The sequence below is a fragment of the Strongylocentrotus purpuratus genome, unplaced genomic scaffold (assembly GCF_000002235.5).
Source record: "Strongylocentrotus purpuratus isolate Spur 01 unplaced genomic scaffold, Spur_5.0 spur5_scaffold_12, whole genome shotgun sequence".
Classification (NCBI taxonomy): Eukaryota; Metazoa; Echinodermata; class Echinoidea; order Camarodonta; family Strongylocentrotidae; genus Strongylocentrotus; species Strongylocentrotus purpuratus.
The window spans coordinates 23,799,358-23,816,465 of NW_022145597.1; the positions used below are offsets into that span (position 1 = coordinate 23,799,358).

The following is a 17,108-nucleotide window of genomic DNA, read 5'->3' on the forward strand; positions in this document are numbered from 1 at the left end:
GTGCAACGGCAGGGCTCAAATCTGGGACCCTGTGATCCATAATTTATAATTCGCAATCATTTTTTTTTTTGGTGATGTTTTTCCTACTTTTTATTACAGAATTTTAAAATAATAGAATGTGAACCAAGTATTATTAGTCTTCTTACTTTTTATTTAGTATATTTTTAATAAAACCAAAATTGAATTGAAAAGAATCCACATTCGGTGACGTATCCACTCTATCTGAGGTAGATTTACTTAAGCGAAAAAACATAACCCCTCATGTGTCCCAAACTTGTCCTTTTCATACCTGGAAATCTCTCTTCTTCTCATAGAACGGGATGATGAGTTTATAGACTTCTCCCATTGACTCGTATCTCTCTGCCTTCTGCAGGCCTTCAGCACAAAGCTCCAACTCAGCAAGGAGGTTATCCTAAACAACAACATGAAATAAAATATTGAGTACTGTCTCAGCCAATCAAATGCAACGATTTCAGTAGCTAATAACAGTTATTCCAACTTGTTATTTATAACAGGTTTAATGAAACGGGCCCAGGTCCGAGGTAGAAATACTACTACTTATATTACTCCTGCTACTGTTCCTACTTCTACTATGACTTCTACTTCAATTTACTATTACTACTGCTACTCCTACTGCTACAACTATTACTACAACTAATACCAAACCTAACAATATCAGTAACAGCATTTCTTGTTCTGAATATAAATGTAGTTTAGCAACACAGAACCCCTAACGAAATTGGTCCCCTTTAACCAGATGGGTCAACCCAAGCTCCGCCCTGCCCCTGCCCCAGCCCCAGCCCCGCCCTGCCCTGCCCCTGACCCGCCCTAATCAACATGCCTCTTTCTCACCTCTGTATACTGTACATCTTGCATTCCTGAATCGCTCTTGATGCCTTTCTCCTCTCCTTCTATGTTTGGTGAGATGCTCCTGAAGGCCTGGACGCCCTGAGAATAGGTTCCCTTTCGCTTCAGGTACTCAGCTATCAGAGCTGCTATGTGGATGTAACAGTGTGCAGCCTGTCAAGATAAAGACATTCAAGTTAAATGTTATTGTAAATCTTAAAGGTAATACAAAGTTTTGGTATGGGGTCATGAATTTGGTTCAAATGAACATATTGAAAGCATATATATATATGTGATTTTACACCAGAAAATTTTGTTTATCCAATTTCTCGAAAGCCGAAGTGTTTTAGGGGCTAAATTTTCTAGTGCTTATAATACATCCACAGGGGCATCTAAATATATCGAAATTTCAAAGAATTATTATCTATCCAATTTTCAAAATTTCCCAAAACTTTTCATTACCTTTTTATGTAGGTCTACCAGTATAATAATAATAATAATAATACTAACAATCTGGATTTATAAGGCGCTAAATACTTAATACCGTCTCTAAGTGCTATGCAGATACTATTACCCCTGTCATCAGATTCTTTCTTGCACAATGCGCACCATCTCCACTCCATGGGGAGCATTCCTACCACATGGTTACCTAATACAGAGGCTTTTGTCATCCTAAAAATAATAATAATTTTAGGCATTTCTATAGCACCGTCTATCTAGAAATTCTATTCCGAGGTGCAGCCTAGCTGCCATTACAGCGCTCTAGCATTTCAAGGAATGAATTCCTGCCAGGTACCCATTAACCTCACCTGGGTCGAGTGTGGCAAATGAAAATTAATGCCTTGCCAAAAGACATTACTGCCGTATCAGGGATCGAACCACTACCTTTCAATTGCAAGTCAAGTGCTTAAACCACTCGACCATGACACTCCTACCAGGTCCCTATTTCTCTCCTGGTTGGCAAATGTAGATTAATGCCTAATCGGTGACCATTAGTCCCCCATGATCCTCTTTTTCTTATGTAAACTGAGAGCTGAGTTGATGAGATAACCACCCGTCCGGTGACCTTGCAGGGCGGTCTTATCCCTCCTATAAACTAATACAGATAAGCTTTAGCGTTACCTCAGAATAGTTGCCGTTTTCTATGTGTATCCTAGCCATACTGTCCAGCCATGTCCTTCTAAGCTCAGGGGTACTGGCGTAGGACTTGGCGAGCTTGTACTGGAGGTCCACCAGCATCTCTGGGTCCTTCTCGTGTTCCTTCATCTGGGCCGTTGCCATGAGAACAGTGCGGATCTTCTTGGTCAGGTCTTTGACTTGTGACGGGAAAGCGGTGTGCTGGAAGAGAGGGGATTTAATTAAAAAAAGATATTTGTCTATATCTGCAAGGAACAGGATGAAACAAGGAATAATTCTCTGTTGGTTGCTCCCACAAATATCACTTTTAAATGTTAAGCTGTGCCACCCAGCTTACAAACTGTATAGTTTGAAAATAGTACTTCATACATGTATGTATCTAAGCCCTAATCCTCTTTTCTTTGTTCATCATGACAGTTTTCTACAAAAGAAAAAGGTTATTTTTAAGAACCCTAATAGATATTAACAATTGCTACAATTCCCCCCCCCCCCCAAATCTTAAATGGCAGTAATTCCATACACAAATTATGGAAATGCAAGTATGACTTTAAACAAAGAGAACTTTGTTAATCCTGGCTTACTTTTCCTGATTGGGATGTCATATGAAAGGGCAGATATTGAACTTTCTAGAAATGTGATTTTCTCTTTAAAATTCAGATACTGCCCGCCAAATGACTTTTTGGTTTCCTCTCTTCAAATTGCTTTTAATTACTCATGCATGAAATATGCATTATATGAGTTGCATCAAATGAAAGAGGAGGATCTAAGCTTTCCAAATATGTGTCATTTATTAATTATAATTGTGATTAAGTTATGATAAAACATCGATGATTCTCGGTTTCGTTTTTTCTGGGACGCACTGTATAATCTTGTTATTAAATGTACCTGCATGCCCTTGTCACTGTTTGCATAGTTGTTGATGGTTGCTAAGGACTCTTGGAAGTGAGAACTGTTGGCCTCTCCAATCAATGAAGCTACAGAGATGATCACCTAGAAAATAAAAACATAAGGAAATAAAATATAATATAAAATATTTTGACATTAACATTGTTAAAGGAGTACAGTACCATACCTATTGTTAAATAAAAATTAATTACAGAGATAAAATCTTTAGGAAAACATTTTTTGATCATGATTGGTTTTTCACTATCAACATCATCAAAATCACCATCCTCATTACCATTATCATCCACATCTTTAAGATCATTAAATCATCTATCCTCATCAATACCACCAGTGTTATTATTATCATCATCATCAAAAGTATTATTACGTTCTTCCTTATCAACACCACCACCTACATAACAAATATCAACCTCATCATCACCATCATCTTCCTACTCTTCCTCCACCACCTCCTCCTCTCTCTCTCTCTCTCTCTCTCCCCCTCCTCCTCCCCCTCCCCTCCTCCCCCTCCCCTCCTCATATTCTTCTTGTTCTTGTTCTTCCTCTTCTTGTTCTTCTCCTTTTTTTCTTCTTCTTCTTCTTCTTCTTCTTCTTCTTCTTCTTCTCCTTCTTCTTCTCCTCCTCCCCCTCCCCCTCTCCCTCCTTTTTTTTCCTTCTTCATCTTCTTCTTCTTTTTCTTCTTCTCCTCCTCCTCCTCCTCCTTCTTCTTCTTTTCCTCCTCCTCCTTCTCCTCTTCCTCAACCTCCTCATCCTTACCTGTAGATGAACTCTGACAAAGTCTTTCCTTGTTGTGAACTCGAAGTTACTTCTCATGAGAAGATAGAGAAGAGCGCACGCCTCATTCCTTGTCGAGACGAGCTTGGAATTTAGGTTCTTCAGGAGCTGTGAGGATTAGAAAATACATGGAATAATGAATATACACTGCATTGTAACACAGAAAACAAAAAGATTATATACTGTATGCAAGTACCCAAAGAGAGTCAAGCCATAAAACCACACAACCTTCCTGGAGTGCTATTTAAAAGAAAAGTTGTCTTTATTGTTTATGACACGGTGTTTATTGTTGTAAGAAAGTTATTTGTTAATATCTGTGAAATGCTGGCTACATATGTACACGCATGTTAAGATTAGACATTGGCTCCACCTTCATTGAAACAGTACATACATGTACATGTATGTGTTAAATTCTATGCCATTTCAGTCTCTGTTATGACAATTGATATCATTTCCCCTAACAAAAAACTTTTCAAAATACGACCTCAGAACATTGACTATCTTCATACACTGAAAACAAAGATACCAGATGTATCCAAAAGTAGTCCCTGTAAAACCACATAACTTTCATGACTCCCCACGCTCTATTCTTATGCTCCTAACCATTCAATTTCTGTTTCTTATGTGTTTTTAAAGGGACACTCGAGGACGTTATTGGAGACACAATATGGGGGACAAAAACTATGTGTTGTAATTAAAAAAATAAAAAATAAAATATTACTTACTGCTAGGCAGAGGTCTCCGCACAGGTTGGCTGTTCCTTTGAAAAGAGGCACCGGGAACTGTTTTGAAGAGCAAGAAAAAATAGAAGAAATTGATAAAATATAATGAGGTACATGTAATCCTCTTGTTTGGACTCTGGAGCTACAAGGGTATTAACCCGTTTTTAATAAACACAGAGGCAATGCCCTTGGTGGTTTGGCTGTAAACAATCAATTATTACTCTCATTATGACCAAAATATTTTAAAAAACATTATTCACAAAATAATATAGTTTACAAAGTAAAACAAAACTAATGTATTACAAAACAAGACTACATTTTGTTGCATTACAATGCGTCTATTGTAACCATTTATAGAGGCAACTCATTTGTATACTGAAGCTACAGCTACAGCATGTACATGTATGTCGTTCATTCAGCTTCATGACATATAAATATCCAATGCTCATACATGTATGTGCTTGCCATTCATTGAGGAAGCAGCCATCAGGCAATGTAATTTTGGAAATAAAGAACATCACAAAAACTGAGGAAAAATTCAAAGAAAAAGATAAGAACAGTCCATTTGTAAACATTCTAATTGAGAGATAGAGAGAGAGAGAGAGAGAGAGAGGGCCATGCACAGGAATGTGTGCCATTTGAAATAGTTGATAAAAGTAGAAGAATATGACAAGACTTGACAGAATATGTGAAAGAATGTTCCATGCGCTTGCAGCAGGAGTGGTGCTCATAAGAAAAGACGTCAGTAATATGAGAAAAATAGCATTCATGTACATGTAGTTTTCTATCTATCCGGAAGTCAACCAATTTTCTATTTACTATTCCAAATTGGCTGCCAGTAACATAAACGAGCCACATTTAAAGAATTAAGATTAAAGTTTGAAGAATATATTTGTTTTAATGTTTAATTATTTTCACACCAAATTTGATTCCTATTCCACACATCTAGACAATCTTTAGTGCATTAACGTCTGAAGTCAAGACTTGCCTAGCATAGCAGCAATGAAAATGTGTGCTTCAATCCATTTAAATTCAAGCATACAGGACAAATAACCTGAAACATGTTTGGAGAAACTTTTCTAAGTCTCGATATACTATTAACATACATAGTCAGGGAATAATTTTCCTGGTATCGCATCGCAATTTGCTATGCATTTTTGCATGACTGCTATACAAAAACCTTTTTGTAGCAGTTTTCTTCCATAGAAATGTACAGAATTTCATTTTAAATATTCATCCATCGGCTGAAATTGCTAATAAAAAAATTGAGGAAAATTATTCCCTGATAGTGTATGTTGTCTTCACCTTAACAAAAATAGAAACGAGAAAAGAAAATCAGGCAAGAGAAAGCAAAAGATGTTCATGTTGCAACACGATTCCGTAGAAATGCTCAAAGGTCAGCAGCCAAGGTTCAAAGGTCATGGGTCGACACGATGCCTACACACCGGATAAGATTCATTGGGGGAATAGAAATAGGGTTCGGCCTGCTCGGCGCCAAAGAAAACCCTGTGATGACGATGATGATGGCGATGATGATGGTGGTGGTGTCGCGGAGGAATGATGTAGATGTCATCGGCAAATTCATCCCAGTCTGACTACAGAGAGTGGATTATAGGGCTAGGAAGAATGACTTCTCTCATATTTATCTATCTTTCCCATTGGATAGAATTGTTAGCTCTTATTATTCATTTAGAGGTGGAACAAGTTAAGCCTGGTTCAACTGAGTCTTCCGATTCATGTTCTTGCCTTATAGCATATATTAATTCAATTCAATTCAATTTTATATCACCAAAACATTTTAAACATTGGTACATAAACATAAAACAATATATGAATACATTGCAACAAAAATATAAAAGTTGCTTCGTTCATGTAGGTAGCACCCATAAAGAAAGAGGTAGCCGTCCTAAAATTAGATGACATGATGGTAAAATGTATGTTCGTGTACGAGGTTACAATAAAATGACAAACACAACATTACTACAAAAACATTACACAGCACAGTACCTGACATATGATATTATAGATAAAAAAAATTAACAGATTAACATTTTTTAAGATATATTATATAGCAAACTACCTTTTCTATTAACCTTCTTCTAAAGATAATATACATAACAGTGTATACAAACTGATTTCAGTGTGAGTCCAGCTACAGCATAGAGTTAAACAAGACAAAAAACTCAAGCATGGACAGATAAAAACTATCTGAAAGAAACAATTTATGCTAGCCTTTAGTTCTTTTTAAATTTGTAAATATGCAATGCGAAAGTAATACATCATCTGTGGTAAGCCAGGAGGGCATTAACTTGCATCATTTGTTTCATAAAGATGCAATATCCGTTCGGCTCCAGGAAGGCAACATGTGCTCATTAGCTTTAATTATGCTCAGATAGACAAAGAGGAATAAGGGTTTACATGGTTTCTCACTATGAACATCACGGACAAAGAAAGAGGACAAAATATACAGTTCCTCATTCTACCCTCAACAATTGCTGTGGCAGACAAAGGAACATCCCTTCACTGCTATTATGTAAAAATGTGTAGAACAGGTGAATATGCATGTGGCATCCGTCCTACACATTTTTACATAATAGCAGTGAAGGGATGTTCCTTTGTCTACCACAGCAATTATTGTTAAGGGTAGAATGAGGAACTGTATATTTTGTCCTCTTTCTTTGTCCGTCATGTTCATAGTGTCTATTGCCTTTGGAGTAGAAAGAGTTTGAATCTTAGCATTGACAGAGGGGCAAAATATCAAAAGAAAATTTGATGAGAGAACCTTACCCTGTTTAGAAAGAGACGTAAGGAACTGAAGACATTCTTGAGTGTTGATTCTGACTGTCCTGTATGGAGGAAACTGGTGAAGATATCAATCACCTTCCTCATTAAGGGGTTGTTGCCATCCCCACTGTCCATTGCCGTCTGGAGAGACAAAAAGAGGAGAAATGAAGAAGAAAAAGTTTTTGTACAGAATGCATTTAAAGCCACACTGTCCTACTTGTAGCTACTTGCTCCCTCAATGTAGAAAACAATGCCTAATTGGTGACCATTGGTCCCCCATGATCCTCTTTATCTTATGTTAATTGAGAGCCGAGTTGATGAGATAACTACCTGTCCAGTAACCTTGCAGGGCGGTCTAAACCCTCCTATAAACTAGTACAGATAAGCTTTAATAATGCAAATATATAACATCTCTGACACATTCCTTATCATCATCATCATCATCATCAAGTAATGTTTAAAGTATTGATAATGTAAAGGTGTCATGGTCTAGCGGATAAGTCACCGAACTGTGAATCCCATGGTTCCCGGTTCGAGTCCCATCGTTGAACTAATGTCCTTTGGCAAGACATTTATCTACCCAGGTGAGGTTAATGAGTACCTGGTAGGAACTAATTCCTTGAAACGCTAGAGCGCCTGAAAGGCAGCCATGCTAAAACAGGGGTAATAGTTGTGGAGCGCCAGGAGTGTCAAGTTTGACAGACATGAGCGCTTTACACAAAACCACTATTATTATTACTAATCATCATCATCATCATCACTATTATGACCAAATACTTACCCTGAAATTGATGCAGTAGAGACCTAGTACATCCAGGATGATCATGCCACACTCTGCTGCTAGATTTGCTTCCTGGTTGATTCTCTGGCCAGCATCGGATTCAGTCAAAGCAGCAACTACAGTATAGCAAAAGACAATGAAAGATATAGGTTTGCTCTTTATCAAATTTTAAAGTGTATCTCCCATATTCTCATATACAGAGTGCATACAAATATAAATTTGCAACATAAAAACATTTTCAATTCAACAATCATAAGAAAATGTAAAGATGAAAGTAAAGTCATGGGTTATATAAGCTTAAGATTCTAAACTAAAGAGCGACATTATTCCCAAGATGCAGTACAGAACATGTATCATCCTCTGCAGGGGAGAAGAAGGCGGACGGTGGTTTGAATCTGGCGACTCCTGGTGATTGACTTCTTGTTGTACTGGCATTTGGTGGGTTAAAGACTTAGGATTCTAAATTAACAGATCACACACAATCAAACATGTACATGTACTCACCCAGTGGTAGATCTCCCACTTCAATCAGGGACCTGGTTTGTGGCAGCCTCTTGATGTTGACTGGCAGGGTACGGCTCCGCTCACTAGATGTCGGTTTTTCACGCAGTCTGAAACGAAGAAGGCCACAATGTTTGGTTCATATTAAACCTACATGTATAATACAGCCAAACCTACTTTGGTGTCCATCCGTCTACAAAGACCACATACTTTGTTTTCCTTGAAAATGGTTTCTCATTGATACATGTACTAAAGAAGCCTGTCTTCAAAGACCAACTTTTATGTTTCCCTTGGGCGGTCGCTATAGACAGGCTAGACTTTATTAGCCTTGACCTTGTGCATATGGGTACCGGTACACCCATCAATCCAAGACTCAATAAATCTATATTTTTAGATGAAATTATGATAAGTGTTTATGAAATGCACCATCAACCTCCCAAAATAGCACTGTATGTTTCAATGTACTATCAGATATTTCATGAGGTTGGGTGCTGTATGAAAATCACTCATGCCCATGTTCATGAGCAATGAAACGTGAATATTTATTTTTTTAAAGGAGAAAGAAAAAAACCAGGAGAAAAAGGAAAATACAAATTGCACATTCATATAACAGCAGATATTATGTCCACCTACACATATTCACATATATTGTGAATGCCATAGGTTAGATATATAGTTTTTTTTACACAATTGTTTTCCCTAATATTTTGGAGAAAGGGCATAAAAACCAAGGGAACGTGGCAGCTCAGAATAAATACAAATTATTTTGTTCCACATAGAATTATATACTTCTGTAATATATGTGAAAGCCACAAGAGTTACTTTGCCAATGCAAGAAGGCATTCACATGCCTAGATAAAGGGGATAAGTGCACCATTTCGCTAATAAAATGGACTTTACAATTATACATGACTTTTAAAAAAGAAGGAAGAAAAAAGCAAATTTAAAGAAGAAAAAAACATTGAAATATTTCCCCTTTTTTCCCCATCTTTATTGTAAATGTGGGATAATAGCATGTGCAGACAAGAACAAATTTACAATGAAAGAATTTCGAAATTTGAAGAAACATGTGTGACTAAGAAACTTTGAAATATATGATAGCTATTAGACTCTAGACAAATCATTCAATATAATGTTTCAACAGATACATTTGTATATTCAGCTAGCTGCATAGATGAGCAAGGGAGGTTTTAGGAGTGGGATTATCAAAGGGAAATCAAACATTTGTAATAAGTTGATTTGTATGAAAGCAGATAAATACGAGGAACAGAATGGCGAAACTTTGAAACACATTTGACAATAATAATAAGAGTTATGAAAGTTTTGAAGTATGAGATCATTAAGCTAAGATGCGAATCTCAAGTTGGCAACTTGGTTGTTGGATTGTGACGTAGTAACAGACGGCTCTCCTGTTTGTTGTGTACAAAAATATAATTAGTTTAGGTTTTTATCCCAAGTGCTGTCTCCATTGGTACACTGCTCAAAATACATTAAAGATATTATTGCAGGTCCTATAAAAAGGAAAGACCACCCTGCAGCATAAATTTTGAAAAAGTTACCAGTAAGCTTAAAACCACAGTACCTGCTGGTAAGACGGACAAATACAGCACCAAAGCACACTTAATTTTGAACAAACTGAGAGCATCTTGACAATGAAGCAATTTTAACTGAACAGATAATTTTCTTCATTGAATCACACGTAAATGTACCCTTCCATATATGGGGGGGGGGGGGGGGGATAAACAGTGCAAATGGAGCCGTAGAACCTGACAATTCTCAAATAATGCATACATTAAACATATTTGGGAGATAAAATTTGAAATGTAAGATAAGAAAGATATTTGATTGTTTACAACGTATTAACACTTCAAAGCACTGCAGAAAGAATGGAAAATCTGTGAAATTCAAGAGGAACACTGTAACAACAACATAAAATAGAGAATTTGATTGTAGAAAGAAATGTTGATGGCTTTAAAAAAAAAAACACCTTTATTTCAAATGATTCCATAGTGATGAGAGACTGATAGAAATAAACGATGCTAGGAGTAGAAGTATATAGCTAAATAGTCATTCTAATGCAATCATACAAGGATCGAGACAAAAAAAACAAAAAAGAGGGAGAGAGTAGATATACTGTACATAACAAGTAAGGAAGTGAGAAATCTAAATTTATACAAAAATGATGAGAGAAAGAAATAGAGAAAAATGTAGACAGAAAGAAACAGAGAAAGAAACAGAAAAGGAAGGGATGGAGTAGATAAACTGTACATAACAGGTAAGGAAGTGGGAAAACTAAATTTAAAAAAAAATGAAGAGAGAAAGGAATAGAAAAGGAAGGTAGAGAGGCAGAGAGATAGATGGATGGAGAGATAAGGAGAACAAAAGAAAAATGCTTCACAAATAGATAAGAGGAAAGAAGATAAACAAAGGTAAAGAGGGAGAGAGAGAGAAAAAGAATAAGAAGAATATGCAAGGAATCTTTCCAAAAGATAGAAAGAAGGAAAAAACCATGATGCTTTGGAAACTAGTAGAAACAAAGATACAAATCACTACACCAGGAGAAAGTACTATTTCAGAAAGCAATCTATTCACGGGGCAAGCAGAGATTCAAGTTTCATGTCCTAACAATATGCAGGAGGGTCTAGGAAGGTTAAAGGTCAAGGGTCAAAGGACAGAGGTCAAAGAGCAAAACCGGGTGCACACCATGCAAATCATCTTTTGTTTTGAAAATTTAGTTTATTAGGGTAGAGGGGGCTCGGGCCATTCAAGCTGGTATCTAACACGGCACTTGCTCTTACCATTTTTCATCCATGGGGGAGAGTGGGGTCCACCAAAGGAGGTACACAGACATGCCCCCAGTAGAAAGACAGAGAGCAGCAGGCGATCAATTTCAACCATTGAAAGAGAATTTATATTAAGAGAAGGGGGAGGGGGTGGGGGGTGGTATACAAGGGATGGGGGAGGGGTGAGATGAGAAAGTCAGATAACAGAGATGAGGTCAAAAACATACTTGAAGACAGAAATCTTAAACTTTGTTTTATATCAAAGAGAACACCATGTGTTGTCTTTCATACGGATATGGGTAAAGACAAGATATCATATGGTCAACTTGGAGAGTTCAAAGGTCAGGATGATATCGTGCAGTGAGGAATGCTAGCCATTAGAGGGCAGTTTAGATCAATATTACAATAGACAGAGACTGGCCAAACTCGGCTCCAGTTTAAGTTGACACATTATGCTCAATGGGGAAGCAAACAAAAAAATATTTGCATGTGTCCATCTAAAACTGAGTAGGAAGTTACTATTTGCTTACTCACACCCACTAGAAAGATTGCGTAAAATCAAAACACAGCAGTGAACTCGCAAATACACGCAAAATGCTGGAAAGCGCCACCAAGTAAGGAACATCAAACTTGTGACAAACAAATACCATATGATTTTATGTAAATTCATATATTGTATAATTTTAGGTTGGTACCTTTGCCTAGGCGTTAAACCTGCACCCCAACCCTCCCCCCCCCCCTTAAAAAAAAAAAAAAATAAATAAAAAAAAAATAATAATTTTAAAAATAAATAATAATAATGATAATAATAAATAAATAAATAAATAAAAAAATTAAAAAAGTGGGTGGCCAAAAACCCCATGAATTTGATTGTGCTAATTCAAATATATATTAAAATTGCAATAAAAAAAAAGACCAACCCTTGACCCTGGATAGTAAGAGAAAGAAGGATAGAAAATAGGAAATGGTGTATACCCATAAAAATGTGTGGACTAAGCTACTGGAATAGGATCAATATGACGATAATCATGAAAACTGCATGCTTCTACAAAGTGTACATGGATATGTTTCAGATGATCAAACTACACTCGTACGGACATGCTATGTAACTACAGTGTATTTATTTGAAGACTATGAATATAACATGTTCTACTGTATAGTATAAAGGGTATTTTGAGACGTATCATTCAGTACACATGTGGCGATGTCACACAGAGGCCAAAAATGCGGATTTTAGTTATCCTCTTAATTGCTGTCTGTCACCAATTATCCCAATGAAAATCCTCTAACGAAGCAAGAAAATTCTCCCTTGAAAGGAGTTTTCAAGGGATTTTCTAAGGATTTTCTAAGGGATTTTTCTGTGTGACACCACCTATTGAAGCATGGATGGGATGTAGATTGGTTGGAAAGTCGAATCCTTTGGGAATTTACTTTGAAGTAGATATGTAGGCAATTGCATAGTTACATGAGAATTCAAATCTTATGAACCCGTTTCTTTTTTACAATGAGACTACCGACAAGATGGATACCACATACAGTGTGCAATGTAATGGGAGTGCAACTGCAAAAGAGTGAATTTTAGACCCTTTTGCATGAAGCTGTATCTATGAAATTTTTGTCTATTGGCTTCCAATTATTTTTTTGCCTGAATATTTGAGAATATGACTTGCTTACCCAAGGAACTGATATATGCTCCGTTTACTATATACAAAGGCATAAATCAGTTTAGTGCTGGAATTCTGGTATCAAATTGCGAGTTAGGTGTTCAAAGTAACTCCAAAATGAATCATTCACTACATACATGTAGTTCTGCAGATTCACATAATACACTAAAAATGGCATTTTTTAAGTACCCGGTATCTGACAAATTAAATGCGTACATGTACTAACAAGTGCTCCAGATACTCAAAGAAACATCTTTATATTACAGGAGCCTACGATAAAAGTTTTGGGGTATTGCTAATACTATGAAATAATATTTCATAATACAATATAAGCTTAATAAAAGTGCCCTGTTGGAATTAATTAGAACTTTCTTAGGTTTATTAAATATATCAGTCTAAAGCTGGGAGAAGGTAGTAGTTTGTTATGTTAGGATGAACATTATACTTGTACATGTATGGACTCAAGGATTACAACTGCCCTAAATACATATAACTGTTAAAATGAAGAACATATTTTTTTGATGAGAAAATCCAGGCCAATGAAATAATATAAAATAATGGTCAAACCTAGCCTAAGGGTATATATTATTAGATATTATTGAAATTTTGTGGCTGGAATAAAGGAAAGGGAAACCATGTTGAACAGATTCTTTCATACATGTAGCATGGAATATAAATTGCATAAATCATTTCAAACCACAATCATGAATAGAATAATTTTGAATACATATACATTAAATTGCATTCAGAATAGGCATTTTATAAATTACAGATCAGTCAAAAACTATAACTAAAAGTCAGAGTTTCTAGAAGAAAAAAAGGGGAAAACGTTAAGCAAATCGGGTATAGCAGCACACTAACTTTCCCACCAACTATATAAAACATAAATGACACTCTTAATGCTTCAAACATGACAAAAAAGATTATCTACACATCTTGAACTTAAAAAGAGAGAACATAAAAAAAGAAAAAAAAAGAAAAGAAAAAAAAACCTTTCCAGAGGTTTTGCTACCTCTGTACATCATGGACACCGATAATTGAAATATATTCACAAAGTTTTTTTCACAAAAGTGTATGAGATAATTTTTTTTTTTTAAAGTGACTTACTTGCTCTGCATAATGGTCTTCTTGCCCACGTATCTGAAATGCTGAAGACATAGCCTGGGAGAGGAAAATAAAAAGCAAAAGTAGAGTTACATGTAACCTCAAAGGCCTCAGTTTAGCAATTAAATAAACATTCAAGTCATGAAATACATGATGATAGCGAGCTTACTAATCTTCCTACATGTACAAACACCATATAAGAATTGAAGTATAATGTTGAATGCTAGGATTCATCTTTAAATGTGATGTGATAGTGGTGGTTATTTTACCTGACAGCTAAGCAATAAATGCTTATTAGTAAGCAACCAGAAGACCGATGGCTTAAGGTCATCTCTGAGGGACCTGCTAATGAGGATTAATGCCTTACCAAAGGGCACTAGAGCATCAACTTGGTTTCGAACCTGGGTCACCGGATAATGAGACCAATGCTCTACCGACTGAGCTATGGCGCCTCCAAATGATATACTCTCCAACAGATTAGAATTGTCTTTTAATCAAGCAGCCATCATATTACTCTTCAGTCTGATACATGCGCACCTGTGTTTGTTATTTCAATGCTTGTTAACTTCAGCAAGATTTGGGCCACCTCCAAAATGTTGCTCACTTTACGTGTACCTCATTACTCACAATAATTCCAATTTTCGTGTATTTCCTTTCATGTTTTTTTCTCTACAGGTACAGTAAATATCACTTTTGATTCTAAACATCACATGTAACAAATATATCAAAGTAGAGGCACTTACTCTAGGACATCAAATAATTTGAGCTGGTCGCCCTCTGAACTCTGGCTCCACCAGCCTAGCAGTACTTCTACAAAATACATCAGAAAAGGAAAAGAATTAGGACATAAAGACAAAAAGCATTAGTCTCTATAAGCAAGAAAACCTTCCATATGAATTTCAAAAATACATGTCTTGAATTATCACTTGATTTAAATCAATTACAGTCAAGTTGAGAAATGAAACTTATGCAATTATTTTGATCTACTCATTACAGGTAGTTGACTTTAAAAACATGCACATTTACATAATACCCTTACGTTATTAGTATCAACGACAAGTATGTAAATATTCCAAATGTACTACCTATCATTTTCAGGCTAGAATAAATATTAAATGTACATTTTAAACCTCAGAATCTTAGGGGACCACCTGTATATTGTAAACCAATCTTTTTCCCGACCTTATATGACATCTCCTATAGTGTACATATACATGTACCTGCAGGAGGCATTATTTTACTGATAATAAGCTAAATGCTTCTTAGAACTTCAAACCTCGATATGTAATTGTCAGAGATTTTTATTCCACAGTAAGGTCTCATTCCCATATTTATAACGCAGTTAGCTACTTAAAAAAGGGGAAAAAGGGGAAAAAAGAAGAAAATCCCAAGCAAATTAAAATGTCATTAACTGTTGTGCACTCACATTCCTGCACCTTCTTACAAAAACAAGTACTGTACATGTAATGTATGCTTGAGAGGCTTTGATGTGCTCAACTACTTTATCCCACTTTCCCATACCATTCATTTTCATAAAAATGTTATCTCTTTTTTTTTTTTGGGGGGGGGGGGGGAGAAGGGGAAGAATAGTTTATGAATGCTAAAGCCTACAAACGTTCACATTCTTTAATGATAAAGAAAGGGCAGGCTGTTAAAGCTAGTATGTTAAAGGACCCTGTTTATCTTCTTTCAGTATTTCTCTTAAAGGCCGTCTGTACTAGTTTGGCTAGGAGGGATTAGACCACCCAGGGTGGTCACTGACAGGTGGCTATCTCATCAACTCTCAATTAACATAAGAAAAAGAGGATCATGGGGGACCAATGGTCACAGATGAGGCATTGTTTCTGTATAGAGGGAGCAAGTAGCTACATGTAGTACAGTGGGCCTTTAACCAATTGTCCACTCTAAAGCATACCTTCGTTGACATTCTTAATGATGTAGAGAAAGCTGACGAGAAGATCCTTGATCTCATGGTCGAGCAGCTTGTCGAAAATGATCGCCGACGACTTGGACCGCGAGTGCGATCGCGAGACGGGCCCATGCCCATCAATGCTGGTATCGCTAAGAGAGGTGTGCGTGGCGTTCCCATTGACGTGGATCTGACCCGGTGACATACTGGTGTTGCTGGTGAGGGAGCTACTGGAACCGGTCCGATCCTTGTCGGTCAGTGGGCGGGGCGTTGAGATGGACGGAGTGCCACCTGTTAAATGGAGGGGGAGGGGGGGGGGGGGTCGGTGAAAGAAAGAGTTATAGATCGTTATGTTGACAATGGTACAGTGCTATGTGAAAAGGCCTTTCTTATAAACGCCTTCTCATGTTTCCATGTATTTCAATAATAGTAGAGGTTTCAATCAGGGTTCTGATAGTTATTTGATAAAATTAATCATCCTTTGTGAATACATGTAGGGGGTTGGTTAAAGTATTTTAATAACAGTAGAGGTTTCAATTAGGGTTTTGATAGTAATTTGATGAAATTAATCATCCTTTGTAGGGGGGGTTGGTGATATAATAGAGTTATAGGTCGTTATGTTGACAACGCTATGGTGCTATGTAAATAGGTAGAGTAAAATGATTCAATGTTACTAAACAAACCAGCCTCAAATCACATAGGTTTATTATCTCAACCACTGGTTAAAGCCTCCACATTAAAGCATTACATGTACGTTTGATCTATGGGCAGGCAATGGTATGATTATAAACGCCTTTTTAAGCTTCCATGTATTTTAAATAAACAGTTAGGGTTTAAACCATGGTTTTGATAGTAATTTGATGAAATTAATCATCCTCAGTTGTGAATACATGTATATTATTGATATTTTTCAAATCTTGCAATGATTTATAATATAAGAAATGGTATTGATTACATGATGATATTCATTAGACATGTCAAATGATGAAAGAAGCATGATTCACTAACCCAAAAGAATTAAACAAGCAGTACTTTCTGGACTAACATTTCTAACACCAAAGTATTGTAGGACATTAATTTTTTTAAAGCCCTGTATCATTATTCCCATCAATATCTTGCTTTCCCTTGAACCAAACCAAACCAAACCAAAGAGCAATCATGCTACAAAAACGATGTTAAAACATTCAGCAAAACTGT

At 36.4% G+C, this 17,108-nt stretch overlaps 1 protein-coding gene across 18 annotated transcripts in view; it reads right to left on the reverse strand.

Annotated features, from left to right (window-relative positions):
• The window catches only part of LOC587687 (dedicator of cytokinesis protein 9), a 125,649-nt gene that overhangs the window by 12,222 nt on the left and 96,319 nt on the right, over positions 1 to 17,108 (reverse strand). For all 18 annotated transcript variants that reach the window (XM_030982171.1, XM_030982172.1, XM_030982173.1 and 15 more), the window contains 12 exons: positions 15,918 to 16,202; positions 14,746 to 14,812; positions 14,006 to 14,059; positions 8,455 to 8,561; positions 7,951 to 8,066; positions 7,173 to 7,310; positions 4,389 to 4,445; positions 3,646 to 3,771; positions 2,869 to 2,973; positions 1,969 to 2,184; positions 853 to 1,020; positions 290 to 412 (listed from right to left, as the gene is read on the reverse strand). In XM_030982171.1, the coding sequence (XP_030838031.1) occupies positions 290 to 412; positions 853 to 1,020; positions 1,969 to 2,184; positions 2,869 to 2,973; positions 3,646 to 3,771; positions 4,389 to 4,445; positions 7,173 to 7,310; positions 7,951 to 8,066; positions 8,455 to 8,561; positions 14,006 to 14,059; positions 14,746 to 14,812; positions 15,918 to 16,202 (1,562 nt within the window). The remainder of the gene's footprint in view (positions 1 to 289; positions 413 to 852; positions 1,021 to 1,968; positions 2,185 to 2,868; positions 2,974 to 3,645; positions 3,772 to 4,388; positions 4,446 to 7,172; positions 7,311 to 7,950; positions 8,067 to 8,454; positions 8,562 to 14,005; positions 14,060 to 14,745; positions 14,813 to 15,917; positions 16,203 to 17,108) is intronic.